Source organism: Dreissena polymorpha, chromosome 3 (assembly GCF_020536995.1).
Source record: "Dreissena polymorpha isolate Duluth1 chromosome 3, UMN_Dpol_1.0, whole genome shotgun sequence".
Lineage (NCBI taxonomy): Eukaryota > Metazoa > Mollusca > Bivalvia > Myida > Dreissenidae > Dreissena > Dreissena polymorpha.
This window is the reverse complement of record NC_068357.1, coordinates 17,554,360-17,580,335: the sequence shown is the minus strand read 5'-3', so window position 1 is coordinate 17,580,335 and position 25,976 is coordinate 17,554,360. Positions and strand designations below refer to the sequence as shown.

At 36.6% G+C, this 25,976-nt stretch overlaps 2 protein-coding genes and 2 long non-coding RNA genes across 5 annotated transcripts; 1 reads left to right on the top strand and 3 right to left on the bottom strand.

Annotated features, from left to right (window-relative positions):
• Positions 1 to 263: 263 nt before the first annotated feature.
• Positions 264 to 4,859, bottom strand: LOC127873607 (prestalk protein-like). Of its 2 annotated transcripts, none has more exons than XM_052417482.1 (4): positions 3,895 to 4,859; positions 2,937 to 3,083; positions 2,393 to 2,827; positions 264 to 617 (listed from the first exon to the last, which is right to left on the bottom strand). In XM_052417482.1, exons 1-4 carry the CDS (start codon positions 4,160 to 4,162, stop codon positions 328 to 330), a joined length of 1,140 nt encoding a protein of 379 aa, XP_052273442.1. In that variant the 5' UTR covers positions 4,163 to 4,859; the 3' UTR covers positions 264 to 327. The 2 variants fall into 2 exon arrangements, with proteins under 2 accessions (XP_052273442.1, XP_052273441.1); XM_052417481.1 differs by having other exon boundaries at positions 264 to 635; positions 3,895 to 4,857.
• An 8,616-nt stretch (positions 4,860 to 13,475) lies between these two features.
• On the bottom strand, positions 13,476 to 17,024 carry LOC127874112 (uncharacterized). The gene is made up of 2 exons (XM_052418250.1): positions 16,886 to 17,024; positions 13,476 to 16,584 (listed from the first exon to the last, which is right to left on the bottom strand). The coding sequence occupies exons 1-2, from the start codon at positions 16,898 to 16,900 to the stop codon at positions 14,794 to 14,796; spliced, it is 1,806 nt and encodes a 601-aa protein (XP_052274210.1). The 5' UTR covers positions 16,901 to 17,024; the 3' UTR covers positions 13,476 to 14,793.
• A 261-nt stretch (positions 17,025 to 17,285) lies between these two features.
• On the top strand, positions 17,286 to 20,791 carry LOC127874184 (uncharacterized). Its single transcript, XR_008046688.1, has 3 exons — positions 17,286 to 17,487; positions 18,393 to 18,578; positions 19,305 to 20,791. It is a non-coding gene; the product is annotated as an uncharacterized LOC127874184 (long non-coding RNA).
• Positions 20,792 to 20,814: 23 nt separating this feature from the next.
• Positions 20,815 to 24,411, bottom strand: LOC127874183 (uncharacterized). Its single transcript, XR_008046687.1, has 4 exons — positions 24,361 to 24,411; positions 23,042 to 23,121; positions 22,401 to 22,622; positions 20,815 to 21,972 (listed from the first exon to the last, which is right to left on the bottom strand). It is a non-coding gene; the product is annotated as an uncharacterized LOC127874183 (long non-coding RNA).
• Positions 24,412 to 25,976: the final 1,565 nt, after the last annotated feature.

The window sequence follows — 25,976 nt, the reverse complement described above, 5'->3', positions numbered from 1 at the left end:
CCGGTACATGTCATCATAAGACCGAAAATATTACGTTAAATTTAAAAATACAGGCGGGTTATTACGACGGCAATAGGCTGTTGGTATTGTTGTGTTTTTTTATGTATTTTAACATCGCATACTTATAACATGAATTACATTTCGAAGGACAAACCTGTGTTTCTGCGATTCATGTAAATTCACTTGCATGGTTGCATATAATTCATATTTGGTTAATTAAATAATATAAGAAATTTATTGATGAATAAATATGTTGGTCAAACTTTATTCAAATGAAATAACTATAAAAAATTATAATAAATGGAAGTGAACAATTTTTTTGTCAAGTTAGTATTTGATTTTCTGAATGCAACACAATCGTTTTAATACTCCATGGATTCGTTTTAGGAGTTGCCGTCCTGTGCCCGACGCTTTCTTCTTTGCTAAGCCACTATTGGCGTCGTCCTTATATGGCTGCGGGTTCTTTTCGTCAGAGCGGTTCTTGTCATCACCCAGGAGCACGCAATCCTCAATCCCGTTGTCATCATCATTGCAGCCATTGTCATCTGCGCAGCCTTTGTCATATGCGAGGCCCTTGTCATCTGCACTGCCTTTGTCATCTGCGCAGCCTTTGTCATCTGCGCAGCCTTTGTCATCTGCACAGCATTTTGTCATATGCACAGCCTTTGCCATCTGCACAGCCTTTGTCATCTGCGCAGCCTTTGTCTTCTGCAAAGCCTTTGTCATCTGCGCAGCCTTTGTCATCTTCGCAGCCTTTGTCATCTGCGTAGCCTTTGTCATCTGCGCAGGTCTTTGTCATATGCGCAGACATTGTCATCTGCGCAGCCCGTGTCATCTGCGCAGTCATTGTCATCTGCGCAGCCTTTATCATCTGCGCAGCCTTTGCCATCTGCACAGCCTTTGTCATCTGTGCATGCGTTGTAATCTGCACTGCCTTTGTCATCTGCGCAGCCTTTGTCATCTGCGCAGCCTTTGTCATCTGCACAGCCTTTGCCATCTGCACAGGCTTTGTCATCTGCGCAGCCTTTGTCATCTGCGCAGCCTTTGTCATCTGCACTCCATCGTCCATCTCTGCGCAGCCTTTGTCATCTGCACAGCCTTTGTCATCTGCGCAGCCTTTGTCATCTGCGCAGTCTTTGTCATCTTCACAGCCCTTGTCATCTGCGTAGCCTGTTGTCATCTGCGCATCCCTGTGTTATCTGTGCAGCAATTGTCATCTGCGCAGCCCTTTGTCATCTGCGCAGTTTTTGCCATCTGCGAAGCCTTTGTCATCTTCGCAGCCTTTGTCATCTTCGCAGCCTTTGTCATCTTCGCAGCCTTTGTCATATGCGTAGCCTTTGTCATCTGCGCAGTCTTTGTCATATGCGCAGCCATTGTCATCTGCGCAGCCCGTGTCATCTGCGCAGCCATTGTCATCTGCGCAGCCTTTATCATCTGCGCAGCTTTGTCATCTGCACAGTCTTTGTCATCTGTGCATGCGTTGTCATCTGCACAGCCTTTGTCATCTGCGCAGCCTTTGTCATCTGCGCACCCTTTGTCATCTGCGCAGCCTTTGTCGTATGCACAGCCTTTGCCATCTGCACAGGCTTTGTCATCTGCGCAGCCTTTGTCATCTGCGCAGCCTTTGTCATCTGCACTACCTTCGTCATCTGCGCAGCCTTTGTCATCTGCACAGCCTTTGTCATTCTGCGCAGCCTTTGTCATCTGCGCAGTCTTTGTTCATCTTCGCAGCCTTTGTCATCTGCGTAGCCTTTGTCATCTGCGCAGCCCGTGTTATCTGTGCAGCATTTGTCATCTGCGCAGCCTTTGTCATCTGCACAGTTTTTGCCATCTGCGAAGCCTTTGTCATCTTCGCAGCCTTTGTCATCTTCGCAGCCTTTGTCATATTCGCAGCCTTTGTCACCTGTGTAGCCATTGTCAATCTGCGCAGCCTTTGTCATCTTCGCGGGCTTTGTCATCTTCGCAGCAATTGTCATCTGCGCAGCCTTTGTCATCTTCGCAGCCATTTTCATCTGCGTAGCCTTTGTCTTCTTCGCAGCCCGTGTATCTGTGCAGCCATTGTAATCTGCCCAACCTTTGTCATCTGCACAGCCTTTGTCATCTGCGCAGTCTTTGTCATCTTCGCAGCCTTTGCCATCTGCGTAGCCTTTGTCATCTGCGCAGCCCGTGTTATCTGTACAACCATTGTCATCTGCGCAGCCTTTGTCATCTGCACAGCTTTTATCATCTGCGCAGTCTATGTCATCTTCGCAGCCTTTGTCATCTTCGCAGCCTTTGTCATCTGCACTGCCATTGTCATCTGCACAGCCTTTGTCATCTTCGCAGCCTTTGTCATCGGCGTCGTAGCATTTGTCATATGCGCAGTTTTTGTCATATGCGCAGCCATTGTCACCTTCACTGCATTTGTCATCTGCGCAGCCTTTGTCATCTGCACAGCCTTTGTCATCTACACTGCCTTTGTCAACTACGCAGCCTTTGTCATCTGCACTGTCATCTGCACTGCCTTTGTCAAATGCGCAGCCTTTGTCATCTGCACTGCTTTTGTCATCTGCGCAGCCTTTGTCATCTGCACAGCCTTTGTCATATTCGCAGCCTTTGTCATCTGCGTCGCCTTTGTCATCTGCGCAACCCGTGTTATCTGTGCATCCCTTGTCATCTCTGAGACCCTTGTCATCTGCGCAGCCTTTCTCATCTGCGCAGCCTTTTTCATCTGCGCAGCCTTTGTCATCTGCACAGCCTTTGTCATCTGTGCATGCCTCGTCATCTGCACTGCCTTTGTCATCTGCGCAGCCTTTGTCATCTGCGCAGCTTTTGTCTTCTGCGCAGCCCATTGTCATCTGCGCAGCCATTTTCATCTGCGCAGCCCGTGTCATCTGTGGAGCCCTTGTCATCTGCGAAGTCTTTGTCATCTGCGCAGCCTTTGTCATCTGTGCAGCTTTTGTCATCTCCGCAGCCCTTGTCATTAGTGCAGCCCTTGTCATTTGAGCTGCCTTTGAAATCTGCACAGCCTTTGTCATCTGCGCAGCTTTTGCCATCTGCGCAGCGCTTGTCATCTGTGCAGCCCTGTTCTTTTCTGTTCTGATCTGTGAAATCAAGAGGAAGGCGTGTGTTTGTATCAAAAGGTGTGAAAAATAGACTTGGAACTGGACGAGTTATCATTTGAAAAATAATTGTAGAAAACAGAGGAACAACTGAATTCTTTTTCATTTGAAAATTAAGCCTTTAAGTCTCCATTGGTTGTTGTCTCGGGCACTACTTTAAAGTACATCTGGTTCTCTTAAATTGATAACCGTGTATGGAAACTACGTTGAGAAGCACCCGGTCATACTCCGGGGTACTTTTTAGTTTATGTTCCATACACTGGGTTCTTTGCAATATAATTATAAGTATCCGGGGTAGTTTTTAAGTAATACCTATGCCGAGAATGAGCAATCGAGCCATGATAACTCGAGATAGGACCGGGTTTGAAAACGCGATAATAAGGAAAACCGGAGTTCGACTTAAGCATTAAATTTTCTAATTAACTAACGAAAGATACAATTCACAAAGCATTACTTCGAAGTTCGAAATAATCAGAAATTCGGATTAACGGTTTTCGAAATAACGAAGTTATAGGATTTTAACAAACGGTGAGTAAGTCGTTATTTCCCATTCAGAACATTATCTGGTAAAGAGGACACGAACAAACTTGCAACAGTGCAATACAATTTAGAATTAAGAACTACAGATGATTTTCGGGGCCTCATAGAGACATTAAATAAGGATATTTATTTTTAAAATACTTTATGAAATGATATCAAATGAACATCGATTAAGACGATAAATTTGCATTATATTTGACGTGTAAGAGCGGAATTATATAACATTTAATCAAAGATCTACGATAAAACGTACGCCTTATTCTGCGACGCGGCCTGGCGCATAGAAATCCTTCTTTTGTAGCCTCTTCGAGTACGTAGTTCTGCACTCGCCGTCGAACTATTGGGTACATCTCACTGCATGCTACTCGTGCTTCGTGAAGTTCGACTGCAAGTTTCGCTATCATGGGCATAATCACGTCGTTCACGAAAGCTGGATAACCCCCTTGAGATACGAAATACCTTCCAACTGGGGTAGGCTGGAATAAATTGCGCGTCTCTTGATTCAATGCTATATCGTACATTTGCGTTTATTTAAATATTTCTTGATGTGTCGTTGCGTCCGTTCTCTTGTATTGCTTAATGCGTTTCTAACGACAGTAACGTCAATGACGCCAATGACGTCAATGACGTCGTGACGTTGCAAAATCGTCCAATTGTCTGGGGACAAAGACATGTCGCGCGTCAACCGACAAGAAAGTTTGTAAGACTGAAAAAAGGATATAAAATATAGAGGAATGTTCAACCCGGCTAACAGCCAGGCTGAACTCAGGTCCAAGTAGGGTGACAATGTCAGGAGGTAGAGCTTTCCAGTGGATGGTTGTTCTGGAAAAGAAGGAAAACTTATGATAATCGGTTGTGGTTTGGATGTTCTGGAATGCTTTTGTATGGGAGGTTCTTGATGGTCTAGTGATTGGTTTGAAGTAGTCAGGTATCGGAATGGCTACCTGGTTATGCAAGATGTTGTGAAAAATAACCAGGCGCTGGTCAATATGGCGGAGGTCAAGGCGTCGCCAGTTTAAGGAAGTAAGCATGTCTGTGACACTGGACAGCCTACTGAAGTCCTGTTTGGCCAAACGGGCAGCCCTACGCTGAACTGACGCAAGCTTCAATGCGAGTCGCGGTATGCGGGGACCACACGGAGAAACTGTACTCCAGCTAGGTTCTGACCAGTGTCTTGTATGCGGTGGATTTGAGTTCTGGTGAATGTACTTTGGGGTTGCGTCTTAGAAAACCTTGTGTTTGATTTGCTTTTTTGTGATGTTGTCGATGTGTGTATTGAAAGCAAAGTCATGAGATATAGTGACGTCGAGGTATTGAGCAGAAGGGACAGATTCTTGAATGGTGTTATGTAAGAGATATTGTGTTGGTAAGACTGTTTTGCGATTTTTGTGATTTGGATGACTTTACATTTTGATGGATTGAATTCCATGTCCCACATTGTTTCCCATTGTTCGAGTTGTTGTAGATCTTGTTGGAGTAGGCTAGAGTGAGAAGCAACGGTTAGGGAGAGATAGATGGAAGTATCATCAGCAAAGAGTCTTACTTTAGAGGAGCGGGCATATTTAGGAAGGTCATTTATATAGATAAGGAATAGGAGAGGTCCGAGGACCGAGCACTGGGGTACACCGAAGGAGACAGGGATATGGCCCCTTATTCTATGGTAGTGCAGCTTATTAAGTAGTTTTTCATGATTAACCATATCGAACGCCTTCGAGGAGTCAAGCAATATGAGGTCAACTTGGCTTCATAGGTTTACAGCCTTAAGAATATCATTACTGAGTGTTAGGAGTCGGGATAGACATGACCTCTTTTCTCGAAACCCGTGCTGCAGTTCATAGAAAAGATTAGATTTTGTGAAGTGCTTAGTGATGCTAGATGATACTTTGTGTTCCAGGGTTTTACACAGGATACAGGTTAGAGAGATGTCAGTTAGCTGGGTCTGACCTGGAGCCTTTTTTGTAAACTTGGGCCACATTTGCCATTTTCCATATTTCAGGGAGGGAGCCATGCTGCAGTGATTTTGTTAATAACTCTAACAGGATTGGGACAAGTTCTTTACTAAGATTTTTAAGAACTATTGGTCTAATTTGGTCAGGCCCTGAGGATTTATTCATGATTGAGATTTTTCAAGAGTTTTTCGATACCATTATTGCAGCAATTAAGCCCACAAAAACAGCACTGTTTACAGTTCGCAAATGTTTATGTATTAGCTTAACACATCAGCATAGTGTCCATTTGAATCAGAAAAACACATCCTAAAGTTAACAAATCACTAACATTTCTTCGTTTTCAAGTTCAACTGTTCTCGTCTCCAATAAAGTGTTTAAAATATTAGAACATGTTAATCGTCACAGCGTGCGTAGGAAAGCACTACTTCCTGTTGAACGGAGATAGGAAAATGTATTCGACCCTGCTTTATTTGGTCAATGTTTGCAATAGAGGCAGGATAAACTGTATTATCGTGTGTGTTTTTCTATTGTATACACTGATACATCGCAGCCGAAGAGGGGTATCATAAAAGGATAATTTGTCAGAAACGGCTATTTTGAACTAATAATAATAAGAAGAAGAAGAAGAATTTGAATGACAGTTAACATTTATCTGGCGGCATCACACTAAAATGAAAGTGACGGGCCTGATCGTAAATGTGCGTAGTGTCGTCCCAGATTAGCCTTTGTAGTCCGCATGGGGTAATGTCCGCAGGAAGGACACTTCGCTTTTCTGGAAATTTTCTCTTCTTAGCGAAAACCTAGTTTATGCGGAAAGTGTAGTCCTCATTGGCCTACGCGCACTGCTGGGGCCAATTTTGGACGAAACTTAATGAACATGCATTAAACCTCTTTCTCTGTGCTCATATATATTTCATATATCACACATTGAGGTTTTGAAGTATTTATATACACACGCATTAAAACCATGTATCCGTCACTAATCGACCCGGTACAAGTGTGATGTCACCGTTCTGCACGTACAAATAAGGGTCCCTCATCGCATCCTCTTTGCCTATGGTCCCTGCTGGAACGGAATATACACACGCATTAAAACCATGTATCCGTCACTAATCGACCCGGTACAAGTGTGATGTCACCGTTCTGCACGTACAAATAAGGGTCCCTCATCGCATCCTCTTTGCCTATGGTCCCTGCTGGAACGGAACATAGGCCGCCAACCAGCCTCCGCAAAAAGTGTCGGTTCTGGGCGAGTCTCGTCAACTGCGTCCAGTGCTAAGCATCTGCATCCAATTTGTGGCGCCATGTGTTTCTACGTCGCCCTCTCTTCCATTCCCCTTGGGGGTTCCACTTGAGAGATTTCCTTGTCGTTTTAGATGCAGGCCTGCGACGGGTGTGGCCTATCACTTTCCAATATTTCTTCGTTGGTGATCTAATCTAGCCCGCGGATCAAGAAGATCTTTCGAGGCAGGTGTTGGTGAAGACCTTTGCAAATAAGGGTACGAGGAGAAATATAAAAGGTTTCGCATATTCATTCCTGTCCTTGGACTATCTGACCGAGGAAATACTAGTTTTTTTTAATGTGAAGTACAGCATTCGATCGCGAAGTTCAATTTTGAGTAATTGCTAAATTCTGTTTCAATGAAATAGCAGGAAGATTTACTCCGTGATGTGTTCGATTATACAGGAAGGACGATGACACTGTGATGTGTTCAATAATATACATGTAGATAGGAAGCTAATACTGTGATATTTCAATGACATAGCAATGAAGATCGTATCTAGATGTGTTCAATGCTATAGAAAGGAAGCTAACACTGTGATATTTCAATGACATAGCAATGAAGCTCGTATCGTGATGTGTTCAATGCTATAGAAAGGAAGCTAATACTGTGATATTTTAATAACATAGCAATGAAGCTCGTATCGTGATGTGTTCAATGATATAGATTTTATGAAGCAGTACGGGTTATTCATGCGTGTAAGCAGTTTATGATAGATTGTATATAAATACGATATATTTAATAAATTTATGCAACATCTTAAATTCCCAATTTCATCATGGTCATGGCATTTTCATTTGTGCAAACGTTGGTGCCTTTGAAGTGAAGCTGGAACTTAAATGTTTCCAGTGTAACTCAAAATAGTTTTCTATGTATCGATCAAGGATACATCAACGAAAATGTATATGCTCCAACTTTGTATATTGGTAGAAGCTTAATTAATATGTGCTCTCGCCAATACCTACTAACTTATAAGGCCTTAACATAATGATTACATAATATTAAAACTAATTTCAAAATGACATATGTTATAATGAATTCAAAATGTTGCGGGCGTTTTTCCCCGAAAAAACTCAATCCACTGACTGATGAATAAAATATTAAAAACACATGTCACTATGAAATTTAAACTTGTACCATAGGCGCTCGATGTCAATGACAATGTTGTTGTTTTATTTATTTATTTATATGTTTTTTTAGTTATCCGTTGTTTATTATAATGCATACACATACTAAATTAATAAAAATCTTCCGACAAAACTTCCACTTAAAAAAAGATAGTTCGACTATGTACATAGATATTGACAAGGTAAATCACTCGCCATTTTCTTAAGCAACGGAAGTGCGTCATTATGCATAATTAAATCGCTGTCACCCCGCTCGCTTATTGAAATGCGCGCACATGCCGGGAACCTCGCTCATTCTCTATCTACTTTCAGTTTCAACAGAAACTATTGTTTCACTCAATTAATGGGGGCAATCAACAAAAGATATTGTAAATTGCATACACATGAATTATTCCTTACCAATTATTTAACTTGATTTCGTCTGCCATGGTGATTTCCAGAAAAAAAATCAGCACGTCAAAAATCAAATCTGGCGCTCATAGTGTTTAGTGGCTGTTATTGTGTATAAAGAGCGAGGTTCCCGGCCTGCGCGCGCATTTCAATAAGCGAGCGGGGTAACAGCGACTTAATTATGCATAATGACGCACTTCCGTTGCTTTAGAAAATGGCGAGTGATTTACCTTGTCAATATCTATACATGCATAGTCGAACTATCTTTTTTTAAGAAGACGTTTTGTCGGAAGATTTTTATTAATTTAGTATGTGTATGCATTATAATAAACAACGGGTAACTAAAAATTAAATGAATAAATTTGAAAAAAAAACATTGTGATTGACATCGAGCGCCTATGACTTGTACATGGCACTTATTGCAAATTGGCGCTTTGTTTAATTTTACACAAGTACTGTGATTATTGTGTAAGATGAATGTGCATTCGATTTTTCTGATTTCTTCTAATGTACTTCTGACTGTATTCTAGTGTTCTAGATCAAGTAGACGGATTACAGTGAGAATTAATGCTGGGTACGTACCATTCTATACATAGATGGTGACGTCACTACGTTATTGTCAGTAAGACCGGTGTGTACACAATGGGGTACGTACAGAATCCGAATAGTGGCTCATTGTTTTTATTTATTTGAGGTCGACACCTGTGAGCGTCTCGCTATACGGTACCCGTAACATATCATTCGAAAGTATTTATGTTGCGTAGACGCGCTAGGTGTTTTGGCAGAAAAAGGTACTAGTTTACGGAAAATGGGAATTCATCGCCAAATTTCAATGTCGACTTCATATCGTATGTCTATATTCATGATGCGGCGTCTCATCAGGGTCTGCGCTGTTTGCTTAAAGTCATTTCTGTAAGAAATATTCTAAATATAGAAATAAATGTATTAGACATCCCTAATTTTGGAAATAAATTGATCCAATTTAGAAGGATGGGAGAGTCCACTAGGCATAAATGGGTTACGCGCTAGTTTCGGTATAACGCACGTGTATTATGTTCCTGCTTTCTTACTATTACTACGCATAATTATATATTACCCATGTCGAAATGTCAAATTCTAAATGTCATATAGGTGTCATTGTTTGCTTTGACCCTTAACAGTTCCGTTGACCATGTGATTATGTTTTGCGTTATACAGTTGCTTCGAAACCTCTGTGCACGATGGTTGCTCTCGTAGGCACACTGGTGTCGCGTATTATGGTTTAGACAGGGTCTAGAAAGATGAAACAAGAAGACGTTATTCAAACAACCTTAAAACTATTAACTAAAGTTATCCTCATGCAACGGAACGATTTTTATATTGTTCGTGTACTGGTATTACTGAAACGTAGTGAATGAATAAATGAGATACAAATGTTTTATTTCGGATTATTTTTCTATATTGTAGAGCATCCGACGATTGCTCGGAATTTGCTTGGTACTGGTATTTAGTGATTGTCTTTGTACTCCTTGTCATCATCGCAATCATCATCTGCATCCTTGCCAATTGTCGTAAATCTCGAGTAGATAATTAACATTCCACGTCCGGTCAGAAATGGTTCTTATGTGCTAAACTCAAACTAGCAAATATGTGAATATGTTTACTTAAGTATTTGATTATTTGCATTACATATTTTAATATGTTATTTGACTAGTGTCTTATCATGCCCATTTTACTTTACCCGTATATGGAATGTGATTCCAGTTTTTATCGTTTTCATAATGTGTTCTATCATAAAAAGGCCTCGCTCTGAAAAAAGGGGTTTAATGCTTTTCGTAAAGTGTCGTCCCAGATAAGCCTGTGCAATCCGCATAGGCAAATAATGGAGACACTTTCCGCCTAAACTGGATATTTGCTAAGAAGATACTTTCTTTATACGACAAATATCATAAAAGCGTAAAGTGTCGTCCCTGATAAGCCTGGACTGTCCAACCTAAGATTGCGAAAATGTGAAAAATGGTTACAGCCGAATGATTGCCAATGCGTTTAATTATATTGTTTTTTTATTCCATTAACCAGTGGTTTCTGCCGCGTTTAACTCAATCATTCGAATAGTAAACACACATGAATAAAATGTCACGTTTGTTGTCGACAGAGTTAAAATTTCTATTCAATGCATTGATTATTTTCAGTTGTTAATCAACCATTTGAATACGTTACTCATTTTAGTATAGCTCCCACAAACCTTTATATGACTCTGACCTTTATTAAAAAAATATAAGTAACGTTATGATAAAAACATTAGAGATCTTTTCGGACATGTTTATTGCCAGATGATGATATTATAATATATATGGCATAATGTGTTGATACATATACAATAACACGTCACTGCCCTTTTATTTTGTAATATACCAGGTGAGGCTTAGAAAAACTAAAAGCGAGGCTTGCCGATACGTTTGAGGTAAGGCTAGCAATACAATCGGTTGAAGTCCGCCAATGATTCGTTCCAAGGCGTTGGTTCAATCTTTAATAATTTAACTAACGTTCTGTTTGATGATATTCCTCTACCGAATTAAAATAACTTATTGTAACACGAGTTACTATCATTATATTGTTTCATTACAGCTTTATTCTAACGCATGGAGTGTATAGTCGACTTTAATTGCTATGCCGTTTGATGATATGACATTAATTAAAGCAATAACGGTCGACGTTTTGGGATTAACATTTTTGTGTCCAGAAAAAACCAACACGCGATGAAATTATTGAGATGCAACAGTATATATAGTAGCAGTTGTCTTAAAATTGTTGTAACAACATCGTATAAACTGTTTAGGTCGACCGTGTCTTGAAAAAAATAGTACAATTTTTATATTGTTAAATATGTGTGTCTCCATAACATCAGTGCGATGTGCAATAGTAGAGGAAACTGTACAGATGTGTTTGTTTGTTTTTGATGTTACAAATAAAAATCAATAGTCAAGGTATGGGGATTTTCAAAAACCGGCTTCTTATTTAACACCCTTTATATCTGAAAGATGTATATCTGATATTTTTGGTAAAAGAAATTGGCCGACCAATTGTCCCATTATTTCAAAAAATATTATCAATTCTTGCTTTCGATATATATAGGATCTTGCATGAGTGGTCGTTTTGTATTGAATTTTTTACGAGTCATCTAAATCAAGAAAAAAACGAGGCTTGCCGAGTTTTTGTCTTTATTTAGATGATGAGTTTAATAAATTCATTACAAAATGACCACGAATCTAAGATTCTATTTATAACATGACCAACATATTTTCTTTTATGTTTTTTTTTCACCGTTTATTCACATTGTTAAAGAGTTTGACTGAAGAAATTCGTTGGAAAAATGACGTCATTTCGTCACAAAAATGTCGTCATTTCACAGTTATATAACAAGTGTAATAACACCCGTGTCATAAACAAAATTGAGCATTACGTTATTTCACTCCTGGAGCGTAGGTCATGTTATAATTGATGTTATTGATGCTATGATAAACAGATTTATTATATACCTGTTTAATGCTTTTAACAAAATACAGGTTGTATCAATCGTTGAAATAAAAAATCCCGTATTACGCCTCTCGCCGTTTCCAATTCCGTATTACCATACTAGCCGGACTACTTTCTTCGATCCATTTAATGACGTCACATAATGCTCACCGAAAATAGGAAACCCCCCCCCCCCCATATTACGCTATATATTACGTAGAACATCGTGTTACGTCATTTCTGTGACGAAATACAATAGTTTTATTTAAATCTCTGGAATTTAAGGACAGTCGGACGTGGTGTTTTTAACAGTAAACTATTTAAGCTCAGTTGAATTATCCGAAGGGATATTAAATAATTATAACTCTCTGATTATACTCCTTTAATTGACGTTTCGGCATAATGTCTTTATCAAAACATTGGAAATTATATGTTAACTACATTTTTACGTCTTTTGACTGCACAATTTAAATAAGGTTATTTAAATTGTGCAGTCAAAAGACGTAAAAATGTAGTTAACATATAATTTCCAATGTTTTGATAAATGCATTATGCCGAAACGTCAATTAAAGGAGTATAATCAGAGTAAACTATTTGTTTAAAACGAACGAATGCAGAACGTTTTTCAGAGTGTGTGTTTATCATGCATCAATATAAATTTCGATTGGAATACAATAAGATAGTGTCGATAGAGACATGGAAGAATAGAAGTGGAAGTGCATATCGTTTCAACGCTTTTGTTATAAACATCGAATCAAAGTTATCAACTTAGTTGTTATAAACATTGGATTAACGATGTCATTAAGGTAAGCGTGTCGGAATCCTGTGTTTTCCCGGTTCAAATGTTTACACGGTAATTTACATATACTGTATTCATACGCGTCTTAAATAAACTATGGCGTACCGTTGAAGTCATTGTTTTGTCAGTTTTGTTAAAGCAAAAATACAATTGTTAACTGTTTTCGTTAGTTGTGTATATTATAAAAGGAATATTACGCTAGTCATTGTTCCAAGAGTTTGTATTCAGTCTCGTGGCTTGTGTTATTTTGCATCACACTCGAGGCTCCGCCTCTCGTGTGATACGTCATCACACAAGCCACTCGACTGAATACAAACTTTTGAAACAATTGACTAGCGTAATATTCCGTATATATATTTCGGAGTTTGAAATATACCAGTTTGAACAAAATGCAAATTATATCTGCAAAGTTATGTAAAATATAAGTCATGACACTAGGCTGAAAGATAGGTAATGTTAAGGGCGTAGACAACGCACGTTTTTCTGGCTGATTGTTTCGTCATGGTCATTGATATGGAATGCTGAAAAAGAACTATTATAAGACCCATCTGGCGTGAGAAATTTGAAATCATCGTTTCTTCAAGTATTGTATTAACGCGTCTGATCTCATATACTTTATTGACTTGGTTGTGTGTCCGATAGTGGCTTGTTTGTGCTGATATGGTAAATAGCGTTCTTAGTAACACATGTGTTGTTCACAGCTGAACGTGCTTACATATTATATTTATAAGACAATCCAAACGAATCATATTTCTAAATTATGCCAACAAGAACGAATAGATCATGAGATCGCCATGTAAAGTATTCATTTTATTATTATACGTTTGCCGATTTATTTCAAAATGATAACAGAAACGATAATAAACATCTCGGTATATTCAGAATTGTAAGGTATAAATCCTTATTATAAGTATGCAATTATATCCAGCACGCCACTGGAAAGTTGATCTGTACTAGGACTATATGACAAAACAGTACGCGGATAACATGTCTGAAGAAACATTTCAAGAAAAATACAAACACGAATTAATAAACAAAAGTATTAAATAAAAAAGGGAAATGTGTTTGCTCTTAGTAATACCGTATATATATTGTTAGTAAAATGAGAAACTTTGCAAATGTGTATTTGCAAAAGCGCTCGTAAAAATAAGTATTTTGCTATTTTCACATTTTTTGATAAATTATTATAATAAATTACCCCCAAAACAATCAAATATAATCTTTTTAAAGGTAAATACATTTACAAAGTGGATTGCTAACATGTAAAAAAACATTTTACATTTCATAGAAATGTCTTTTTGTCATGACATTAACAGTATAACTGATGGAAAACAGCAGATACCAATATAATTTCGCATACCTATTAATGCCTATATTAAGTCATGGTATGGTTTAACATATTACCAATATCTTAAGACTCCACAGCAATCTTTGATAAATTCCTGAAATTTAATGATACATTACACATTAATCTTCTATACATCGTCAAAGCTGAACGCTCAGGCTGATTACATATTGAGCATCTCCAAAACAACCCCAGACAACCCGTCTAGACATCTATATTTTCGTATTGAATCCATATATTCATTTTCTTGCACTAAACATACAAAACCTACCACTCCTAACAATGCTATGGTTGGAAGAAGTTCAGGTATCTTTGTTAAAGGGATTTGTTCACACTTTGATAAATTGACAAAATTGAATAAAAATGTTTCGGATTTGCAAATTTTCATTGAAAACATGATATTTGTATTTATGGTGGACGAACCAGTTATCGAACACCTAAGAAATTAAGTTAAATTTGCAAACACTTAAAATAACAAAAACAATTTGTTTTAACAAATAACTAACAGTTCAATCATTAAATAACTTATCTGTAAAATTTTCAAGCAAATATCCGTCAAGAATTCATAACAATGATTCCTTGTTTATTGTCACCTCTAGCAGACAAAACAAAATGGCGGCCGATGTAAACATGACCTATTACCGAACAGTTCATAAATACTACTCCAGTGAATATAAACAAACATGAAACTGAACATTTTTTTTTGAAACATGAAAATTAACAAAATTAGAAAAGCATGTAGCTTTGAACACAAAAACACAAGTCTATTCCTCTGCAATATTGTGGCAAGGACAATAGAACGGGTCATTTCTCCTAACAACATTTGTGGCTGTGCAAAACTGCAAGTGCACCCAGTGGCTACAGTTATCAAAGTCACACTTGGCCCACTTTACAAATATCAATGATACGCAGTTAGCAAGTTCTTTTGGCTGAAAGAGGCTGCATACACAACAAGTTTCATCATCATCTTCATCTTCAGAGGATTCAACATCAGTGTTTAGATGGGAGGGTCCAGGCTCTGGGTAAGTGTGTTGTTTTGTTGATTGTTTTTTTTTCAGTTGTTTGTTCCTTGTTTGTGAAGCTGTTTCTTTTGTGGGCATAAGCTTCGAATGTTTGTTGGATTGTTCAGTTTGTTGCTTGTTTTTCTGTTCATTTGTTGTTTCAGCTCTTTCCCTGAGTTTCTGTTCAATTATCGGATCTGTTATTTCTTTGCCAGATGTAAATTCAAGAATGTTATTCTTTTTCTTTGCATTGTTGAATTCTTTCTTTTTGTTAATGACAACTTCTGCTTCATAGAAGAAAACATCAGGATTTCTTTCATGCATGTTTTTGTTGATTTCAGGAACAGATGGTTCAGCAACATATGGTAGCGAAGTGGTAAAATGCTCCTTGCTAACAGCTGACTCGTCAACAGGAAAAACACCTGATTTCTTGAAGGCAGATCGAAGATTTTCCACAGACAATGCTGCTACGTATGCAGCAGATCCAAGAGGAGCAACATTGTACCTTGTTATTTTTGTAGAGGGATTTTCTCTGATAAATCTGTGACACATGGAGTTGTAGATTTTTTGAAGGGGTCCAAAACAACCCACATCAAGGGGTTGAAGGACATGGCTTGTGTGGGCCGGTAAGATGAATAGAATAATGTTATTCTTCTTTGCCCAATCCAGCACTGGAACATTTATGTGGCTTTTATGACCATCAAGCAGAACAAGGATAGGCTGTGACTTGTCCACTCTTTGCACATATCTGAGGAAATGGGTGTCCATGTAGTGTAAAAACACAGCTGAATTTGACCAGCCACTGTCAGACATACACCCTGATGACCCTTGTGTAGACCCTTGTAACAGATCTGCATTCAGGCGTTTCCCTTTGAAAACAAAGAATGGTGGAAGCTGTGTGCCTAATGCGTTTCCACATCCAATTATTGTTGTAACGCAGGACCTTGACGAAGTAACTGCTGGTGCCTTCAATGTGCCACTTATTATGAATGGTGGGGTATGCTCTGTTTGGATACCTTTTTCGTCAATGTTATAGACACACTCAGGTTTGTTGTGGAGGTCATGTTTTTCAACAACGCTCATCAAATTGTTGAAATATTCATGAACATTGGCCTCTGATGTGGCTTCAGCTCTGTAGTTGGACAGTGCCCTCGGACGAACAACTCGCAACTCAGGCCATCGCTGCTGGAAACCCTTAAACCATTTCACAGACAAAGGTTTATCATTTGGCCTTTTACCAAGGAACACTGCATAGTTTGTAGCACTTGCTACAACTTCACTGATGGTATAACCATACCCAAGGGCAGCCATTGTCTTGACATGGTCAACTAGTTTGACCTCTTCTTCCTGAGAGAAGAGTGGAGCTGGTCCGGGTTTGAGGCATTCAGGGTCAATAACCCCTTTCACACGGTCCCATAGTGTAGTATGAGGAACACCATACTGTTTTGCAACAGTTCTTACTGGCAAGCCACTGTCTTTTACTTTAAGGTATGCATTGTGAAGAGCTGTTGGTGAGTAAAGACCTCTGTGTTTAATTATCTTCTTAGGATTAGACTGAAAAAAAAGAAAAACAAACTTAACTTTATGATGATCAATTGTCAAGAAAGAAAAGCTGGAATATTTTTTCGGAACTGTGCTGTAGCTCTAAGAGCGATAATAAAACAAAGTCACATGACTATCACATGACTGTCACGTGACCCGGACTCGACGAAAAAATCTACGTCTGCTGCAACCAAAATTGCAAATGGAAATACGCTTTTTGGTGTGTAAATGCACGTTTTGATAAATGCATTCAAAAAGTAATAGCAAAAAATACATAAAACCGTGTAAATAACAATAAATGCATTTCTTTTACCTGTTTTCGGCGCATTTGTTGCAAGCTTAGTGGACAAGTAGGTCACGGACTTCATAAATGACCATTTGTTTATGGATGTGACGTCATGCGCACTTTGCGCATGCGCATATAGAACCAAAACAAACCGTCCGATATCAGGTTCTGTTCGATAATAGGTACTTACACGATAAAAAAAATACCAAATTGTTTCCATGCTCTAAAATCTCCATTAAATGCAACTTTTGACGATTTGAAAACCTGAAAATTATAAAGCGTCTCAGACGCGAAATGAGTTATTTTTAGTCAGAAATTATGAATGGGATCCCAACTCATTGTGTCACACCGTTCTTACTGACAATAACGTAGTGACGTCACCATCTATGTATAGAATGAACTAGTATACCAATGCAGCCTGCGCATGCGCGCTGCGCTTATCCGGTTTTGCTTTACAAACAATGTATCTCATTTCTGTGATCGAAAATATAAAAAAAGAGAAACAAAAGCCGGAGCCAGCGACATCGCTCGAATTTATTCAATCTTGACGACAAGACTGAGTGTTTGCAGAACCATAGGAGTATCGTTGGAAGAGACGAAGACAGGGTAATGGCTTAAACACACGAATTGTAAGTCATATTTTAGAAGCTACGTTTAGTTTTTGGCAAGTGTTGCCTGCTTACAAAGGACTTTTAGCAAAAGTTTGGATAGGTATTTAGTTTTATTGTATGGATATTTTACTCTGCAACGAAACCAGATACGCACTGATAACATAATTTGTTCATTGCACGTTTTAAAATAAGCCTTTTTGCCCCTATTCCAAGATGTTCGTATCAATATAATGAATTCGTTATAACTTATAAGGAACACTCCAACACGAGTCAAATGAAGCATCAACAGTGCTCCAGCTAGGATTTGAAAAGGGCAGGGGGGCTTTTTTGTCAAAAGGGCACTTTCGACGCGCAGTATATTGTCAAAAGGGCACTTTCGACGCGCAGAATTTTGTGAAAATGGCACGTTCGAGCGCGCGGGTGTTTCTGGAATGCTTCCTATTGCATGTTAATTTATATGTTATAAATAATTGTATTATTCCCATTATCATTAAACCATTCAAATATAATGTCTACAATGAGAATAAAATAATTACAATGAAATAAGAGATTTATGAATTATCATATGTAAAAAAAAAAATTTTTTTTTTTTTTTTTTATTAGAGAGGGGGGGCAGGGCGGGAATTCGGGGGGGCAGGGCGGAGGTTAGGGAGGGCAGGGCGCGGCGCCCTTCGATTTAGGCCTAGCTGGAGCACTGATCAAATTAATGATAAATGATGAATTATGAATTATTAATTTATTCGGTATATATTATATTATAAAATATACTGGTATGCAAATGTATATGTTATATTATGTAATCAATTATCATGATATGATAATATGATTATACAGTTTATTCCCTGATTTTAACATCAATTTTGTTGTTTCTTTAAATTGATATGTGATCAATTTTATATTCTAAAACAAACCTTCTTTTTAAGGTATTTAGGATGACGTGCCGGCCAAACTATTGCAAGTTTGACTGTTCAGCATAATGTTAGAACAACAAACTCTTCATCTATGCACGGTCATCAGCCCCCGCCAGGTCCTGGCCTGTCATTTGTGTCACAAGGAAGTACCACACCTGGTCATGTGTCAGGAATTGGAGAGATAACATCTTACTTAGAGTATGCAAACAACCCTGTCTTAGCATATTTTAATTGATAAAATAATATATTTATATTCAATAAGATTCTATGTGCTTCCTAAAGTTCCTTGGTAATATAATTGCTTTATTATTTTTTTTACCAGAAACTTTGTATGTTATGAAAACCAGAGGATATCCGATAGCTGGTTTGTTTTCTGAACCGTTCAGATAACTTGCATGGTAATTGGTCATGAAATTATTTCAATGCCATTCTCCTCTGGCTCCAATCTCTAGTTGTACAGTAATTGTCAGTTAGTGACTCAAGTATGATAACTTCATCATATAATAAGCTCTTACTGGTGAATCAAGAAGTCAAGAAAAGTATTGGTAGGTTCATAAGTTTATACTGGTGAATCAAGTAGCCCAGAAAAGTATTGGTAGGTTCATGAGTTAATACTGGTAAATCAAGTAGCCCAGAAAAGTATTGGTAGGTTCATAAGTTAATTCTGGTAAATCAAGTAGCCCAGAAAAGTATTGGTAGGTTCATAAGTTAATACTGGTGAATCAAGTAGCCCAGAAAAGTATTGGTAGGTTCATAAGTTAATACTGGTGAATCAAGTAGCCCAGAAAAGTATTGGTATGTTACCTGATTGGCATGATATGAATAAAATAATGTTTAAAATAGCAAACAAATTTCATACTTAGTTTTTATGATAAGTTTTAGAATACATTTCAAAATTACAAATATGCTTATATGTTATTTCAGAGTAAATTGAAGGCAGTCAACAATTGGACGGTGGTGCCAATCAATGAAAAGAAGGGATACACGTACATGCACTGAGTACACAGAGATCATCAAGGAAAAAACCCTTCGATCAAAGTTCCTTTTTTATTCAGCTTATCCAAAGCTGATTGCCGCTACATTGCCCCTTATATATCCACCTGCGGCTAATGAGGAGCTGCAATATCCAATAGGTCAAGGAAAAGCAACCCGGAAACAATATGAAGATTTACTCATACAAATTGGTACATGGTGTATGTAACTATGTTGTTTTAACTAACTTCAACATACCATTATTATGAATTAAAAAATTGACAAAGCTGAAATCAATGATAACTGACTATGGGTAGGAACATGTTGTGTGAATTTGGCAGCATGGTTTTATAGGATTTATACCATTGAGTATGAAAGTGCATGTGTGACCCTGGCTGTTTTTTCAGTCAGTAGATGACTTAAGTATTTGAAATGATGCTTGAATTTATTTGTGTAATATGAAGGCGTGACCAAATGTGTGACATTATGGTCGACTGTCCTGTCATCATCATGGTGATAAAATGTGATTTCAATAAGTGAACTGCTTATAAACATAGGGCAGAAATATCATTGATAAAATACTGATGAACATAGCATACAAGTGCCCTGAAATGCCATGAGAATATGTATTTGAGTTTTAAGTGTGTAAGGTATTGTGAATTTTGTTGTTTTGTTATAAAAATATAGGATCCAAAGTATTCAATCATAGATCACTCTGAAAAAGAAGAATAAGTAAAAACCTTGTCTGGCAAATAACTACATAAACAATGGGCCAAGTTCCAGATTTTTTTGTCACAAGTCAAGACCACTAACAGGAATTGTTGACTCTTATAGGTGTTATGTATCATGATTTGTGTTAAGTTTTTTGTGGGATGCATGATCAAACATGGTGAATTAATTGTTTTGTTATTACAATAGTGGATCCAAAGTATTTGATCATAGGTCACTCACTATGTAACAGAATAATTTGTGAAAACCTTGTCTGGCAAATAGCTAAATAAACACTGGGCTCAGCATTTTCTGATTTTTTGTCACAAGTAAAGACTATGAAAAGGAATTATTGACTCTTTTAGGTATAAGCTACCATAGTCAATGGTGAGTGCCTGCTGCACACCACATTTGTTTATGTTCCATTAACAATGACATCAAAGCACAATGCTATATATAGATTATGTATTGTTGTCCATTGTTTATCAGTCTATAAACAACCATTTATTGTAATAGTCTTACATAAATTGTCATAAAGATGATAAAGTGCTGTTTATCCATAAATAAAAAAATGGTGGAATTCAGAAATAATTTGATCTGTCAAATGTTGAAAGTTGGAAACATTTATTCAAAATGTTATCAATTATAGTTTTGTTTCATGAATATAGAGTATTATGTTTTGTGTTCATTATGTTATGGATTTTGCTGTTTTGGTTTAAAATGTTTTAATAAATAACATGAAGAAATAAGAAGCTAGTTGTTCAATTTTGATTTATTATTACATGTATATTACACAGCAAAACATTACTGCAAGAATGTTAAGTGAACACCTTATTATAATACATGTTGAGTTCAACACTGAACAAAAGAATTTGCATCAATTAAAAACGACTCATAATACATTATTATATGAAACTGCATCATGATTCAAAAGTTAAAGAGCATATAGACAGCTAAAACCTAAATAGGTGACCCTTGCCCTGGGAAAATGGGGCTTAATGCATGTGCGTAAATTGTCGTACAAGATTAACATGTGCTGATCATACCAATCAGGCAGACAATTGCTGCTTTATTTTTATTTTTTGAAATGGAGTCTCTTAGAGAAAATTCAGATAAGGCAGAAAGTGTTGCCCCTGATTAGCCTGTGCAGTCAACACAGCCTAATCTTGGACAATCTTATGTACATGCATTAAACCCCCTTTTCCCAGAGCGAGGCTCAAATATTTATTAAATGATTGATTAAGTCTTCCACATAACATCTTTTAAGAAACTTTCAGTAAAACATGTTTATTTGATGAGAGGCACGGCAAAATCAGTAGTAAATTCATAGTATTAATTTGTGTTACATTATAATACTTACATATTGTTGCTGGTTATAAATGTGGAAAAAGTTTGAATATGCATTGCTAAAAGACATGTTAATTTTCTAAGAACTGCCCCTTTTATTTAAGGAATACTGTATGTATGCCCCTGTAATATTTCTGACAAAAGAACAAGATAAATAAATAATGATTAATAGAACAGTAAACTTGGTTTTCATTTTGTATACAAAGGATAATTATGTTCTTATTATTTACACTATATTGAAAGAAATAAGATGACGTCATTTAATAAAGAATGCATTACTGAAGAATCAAATTTTGAAACAACCGTTTATCCACTTAAATGTTGCAAGCATTCTTAAACAACAAGACTAAAAAAGCTGTTAACAATAATTTTATAACTTTATAACTACTTCCTTTAAAAAAAAAGGCAGGTACAGTTTTGTTGTTGTCCCGTTGAAGGTGTCCATGTATCCAAAGGATGTACTGTGATCAATCTGTGTCCTCCACATCTTCAGTGCCAATACGTTGTTCCGAAACGTTTCCTGGATAAGGAGGGTGAGAGGATCAGTCACCACTTAACCTTTTTTCTGAAAAATATGAACAGATAAAAAACTCAAAACCCCTTGCTAAATCTATCTATATATATATATTAGCTGTTATTGTCCAACTTTTAAGATGCAGGAACATAATGGCCACTGTTTCGACAGTAAATGAGTTAAATTTTCTACACTTTTGATTTTAAGCCGAGACAATTACATGAGTAGTTTTACGTGTTCTATATTCATATTACAAGCAACAATATTTGATAAAGATAAAATGCATTACTAATTCCGTTAAACAGGCCCACAGACAAATAAAATATTTGATATAGATAAAATGCATTAATAATTCCGTTAAACAGTCCACAGAAAAATAACATATTTGAAATAGATAAAGTTCATAATTAATTCTGTGAAACAGGCCCACAGAAAAATAAACATGAAAAATGGGTCATATTCAACAACAGTAAACATACTGGTCTCTGGCTTGTACAGTATTGTCAGGCCATGCCACAACAAAGCTGGTCTTCATCATGGTCTACCAAATGGACAATTCTTGCAAACACACCATCATGGTTAGCTTGAGGATGGTCCAAGCTGGGCCAGGACAGGCTGTCAGTGATAACTGCTGACTGTCTGGCAGCAATTTCCTTCAACAGCTCCTATGCTTCCGTATAAGTAAGGTGGTCTATGATATCCTTGAAAAGACATTTCTGCATTTAACAATAAATGTTTTGAACATAAAGCTAAGAATTTTGACACAAGATGTAGCTACATGTACATATAGAATTTTTTATTTTTCATGACACCATTTTTAAACAATCCTGTCAGTTTTTTTGTAAAATTTCAATATTCACCTAGTGTAGTGTAGGATCATTTTTTAAATTCTTTGCTCATGTAGCAACACAGTTTTACATACAAAGACTTTGTTTTATATATCAACAATTAGTGCGTTGAACTGTGTTTTTTTCTGTTTCCATTCAAGAATATTGTGAAATGACATAAAAAAAATTCAATGAAATCTCAACTAGCCTGAATATCTGAAAACATTATCTACAAATTATTTCAATATTCTCAAATGAAATCAACAGAAAAAAATGCAGCTAAATAAGTATACCTTTTCTGTTTCTTGTACCAAAGTGACAAAATCCAGTGATCCCTTCTTCATAAACTTCTTGGTTTAATTATGGTTGTATCCTATTGAAAAAGTAAATACACAATTTAAACCACTTTTTAAAACTATTTATGGTCTCTATTAAAAAAGTGTGTTGTAAATATGTGGTATTATTATCTAATAAGTTTTCTTTGACATTCAGGAAATCAAATCTTGAGGATATTTAAAACAATTGAAAAAAGAGGAATATCCAGAATATTCTTGGCTTTTACAAATATAATGATACATGCATTTCAGATGACCTGTATTTGATTTATTCAAAATACAATGTACTGTTGAAATACACATTTATCAAAATATATACGTGCTTTGCTAAATTAACAAAGAATATAAAGATAAAATACTTTAAATAAAGAAACAATAAGATGCACGAAAATAAATTGGGGCGAGTTGTCTCTTGGTTGGAGCGAGTGACCATATGTTTGATGCGAGTTTGTTTTGGGGCAAGTTGGTATTGGGGCGAGTTGTCTGGCGCCAGCTACATGCATTTGATGCCATGAATTACTAAACTGTGTTACTATTTTCAAAAATATTTTGGTTATTCAGTTTATTAATAAAATAGCTGTGCAGAAGAAACTGATATAAATACATTAACCCCTTGCATGCTGGGAAATTTGTCATCTGCTAAATGTCATCCGCTGAATTTCTAAAATTAGCCATTTCTTTGATTTTTTTCAAAGAATACTATCAGAATAGCAAACAGTTTGGATCCTGATGAGACGCCATGTTCTGTGGCGTCTCATCTGGAACCAAACTGTTTGCAAAGGCCTTCAAAATTCGGTTCCAGCGCTTAAAGGGTTAACTATGAGTTTTGGGTTTAAATTAATAAACTACCAGTACCATTCAAATGCATTTTAGTTAATAATAAATGTCATTGTCATATAACACACAATAATGAATATGTCAATAAATGCACAGCATCTTGAATTGCCTGCCAACAAATAATGTTGTCACTGTCAGTTATGAGGAAAGAAAAAGATACTGTAATGTTTAAATGATCTCAGTACTCCAAGGCTAATGATAAATTTAATTTATTTGCGCGAATACTAAAGTTAATTCTGTATTCAACTTGGCTTTTAATTTTAGTCTCTGTCTGTAACTTAAGTGTAAACGAGAGAATCAGCATTTACGCGTTCTGTGATGTATATGCATATACTTATGTAACGAAAACGAATCATTTGATCAGTTATACTATTTTAATCTACTTTTATAAAAAAAAATCATACGCACTATTGAGTTTTACAATAAAAATCATATTTTACCTTCTTCTTCCGTGTTTGACACTACAGATTCCGCCATATTTGTTGTTGTTGTTGTTGTCACAATGCGTGTTTATATTTAAGTTTATATTTAAAATCTATATTTAGTCGGGGAAAAAACCGATCCAAGGGTCAGTGGTTCGAGCCTTGGTGCGGCTTACTTTTTTCTTTCTTATTTTAACTTTATTTTTGTTTTATACTAGAGCACGTTATTTGCGATGTTTAAATTTATGAATTTAAAGCATTAAATGAAAAACTTCAAAAAAATGCAATTTAAGTGTGAACAAGCCCCTTTAAAGTAAGGTATCTTATTAGTACATATATCGTCATAAAGTAAACATATACAAGAAAGTAAAGCAAAAGCAAGCGGGAATAATATCATGATATATATATATATATATATATATATATATATATATATATATATATATATATATTATACACAATAATGTTTAATCAGCTTCCATGTATTCTATATATCAACGTATCAATGCAAAATATCAAAATTTCGTATGTATGTGTGCGTTGAATCACTCATAAATCATATTTATAAAACGGGACTGTTATTATTTAATCGTGTAGAAATTATCTTCATGGAATATATACAATTAAAATACCAATTTCTTAAATTCGTATTGAAAGTTATTTTGTAAATGAATGACCCTCAAATGTTAATTAGATTTAGGCTATTACGTCACATTTATATCATGTTTTTTAATGCGAACCAGTTACAGTTCTCTACTCTACTCTCTGTTACATATTGTCAAGAAATATGTTAAAGGCACATTACTGTGTTACACTAAATACTAGATCCCATAAGAGTTGTCTCTATTGTTAATCTTGTGTTTGTATGACTATGCTTAATAGTTAGTTGTACACTTGTAGCTTGGGAATGAATGAATAAACATGTAGCCACATACGCCTTACGTTATATCAAAGACCTATAGATTACTCTATAGGTCTTTGGTTATATTAATAACACCGGCTGGAATACAACATGTTGTCAGAAGTTTAAAAAAAATCTGATAAAACCAATGGAATTTTGATTTTAATACAATCATAAAGTTCCAGGATTTTATTGATTTGTGCTAGTTGTGACATTCTGCTTATTTAAAAAAAAATGGATAGCGGACACAATATAGGCCAAACACCCAAGATGGACTGGGACAATCCGGACTTACACCAAGCATTTAAATCGTTCAGATCGCACTGTGATTTCATGTTCAAAGGCCCATTAAAAAGTAAAGACGAAGTAACCAAATGTAATTATTTAATGTTGTGGGTCGGCGAAACGGGTCATTCAATTTACAGTACATGGACACTAACAAATGACCAGCAGAAAGACTTGAAACATCATTTTAAACAATTTGAACAATATTGCAAACCAAAATCGAACAAAATTTACTCCAGATATGTTTTCAAGAAAAGAATGCAAAAGGATGGAGAAACATTCGAACAATTTACTACAGATTTGCGATTATTAATAAAGGACTGTGATTACCCTGCTGGAATTATAGATGAAATGATACGCGAACATATTATATTTGGAATCCGTTCCCCAAAACTCCGCGAAAGAATGATCAGTGAAGGAAATGATCTAACACTTCAAAAATGTCTGG

Bases quoted from the DNA above. Each gene is read 5' to 3' on its own strand.
- LOC127873607 (XM_052417481.1), bottom strand. From the start codon at position 4,162: ATGTACGATATAGCATTGAATCAAGAGACGCGCAATTTATTCCAGCCT. The intron at 3,084-3,894 runs GTACGTTTTATC...TTGATTTCACAG, and splicing joins GCCGCGTCGCAGAATAAGGC to ATCAGAACAGAAAAGAACAG. The intron at 636-2,392 runs GTGACAATGGCT...AATGCTGTGCAG, and splicing joins AGATGACAAATGCAGTGAAG to ATGACAAAGGCTGCGCAGAT.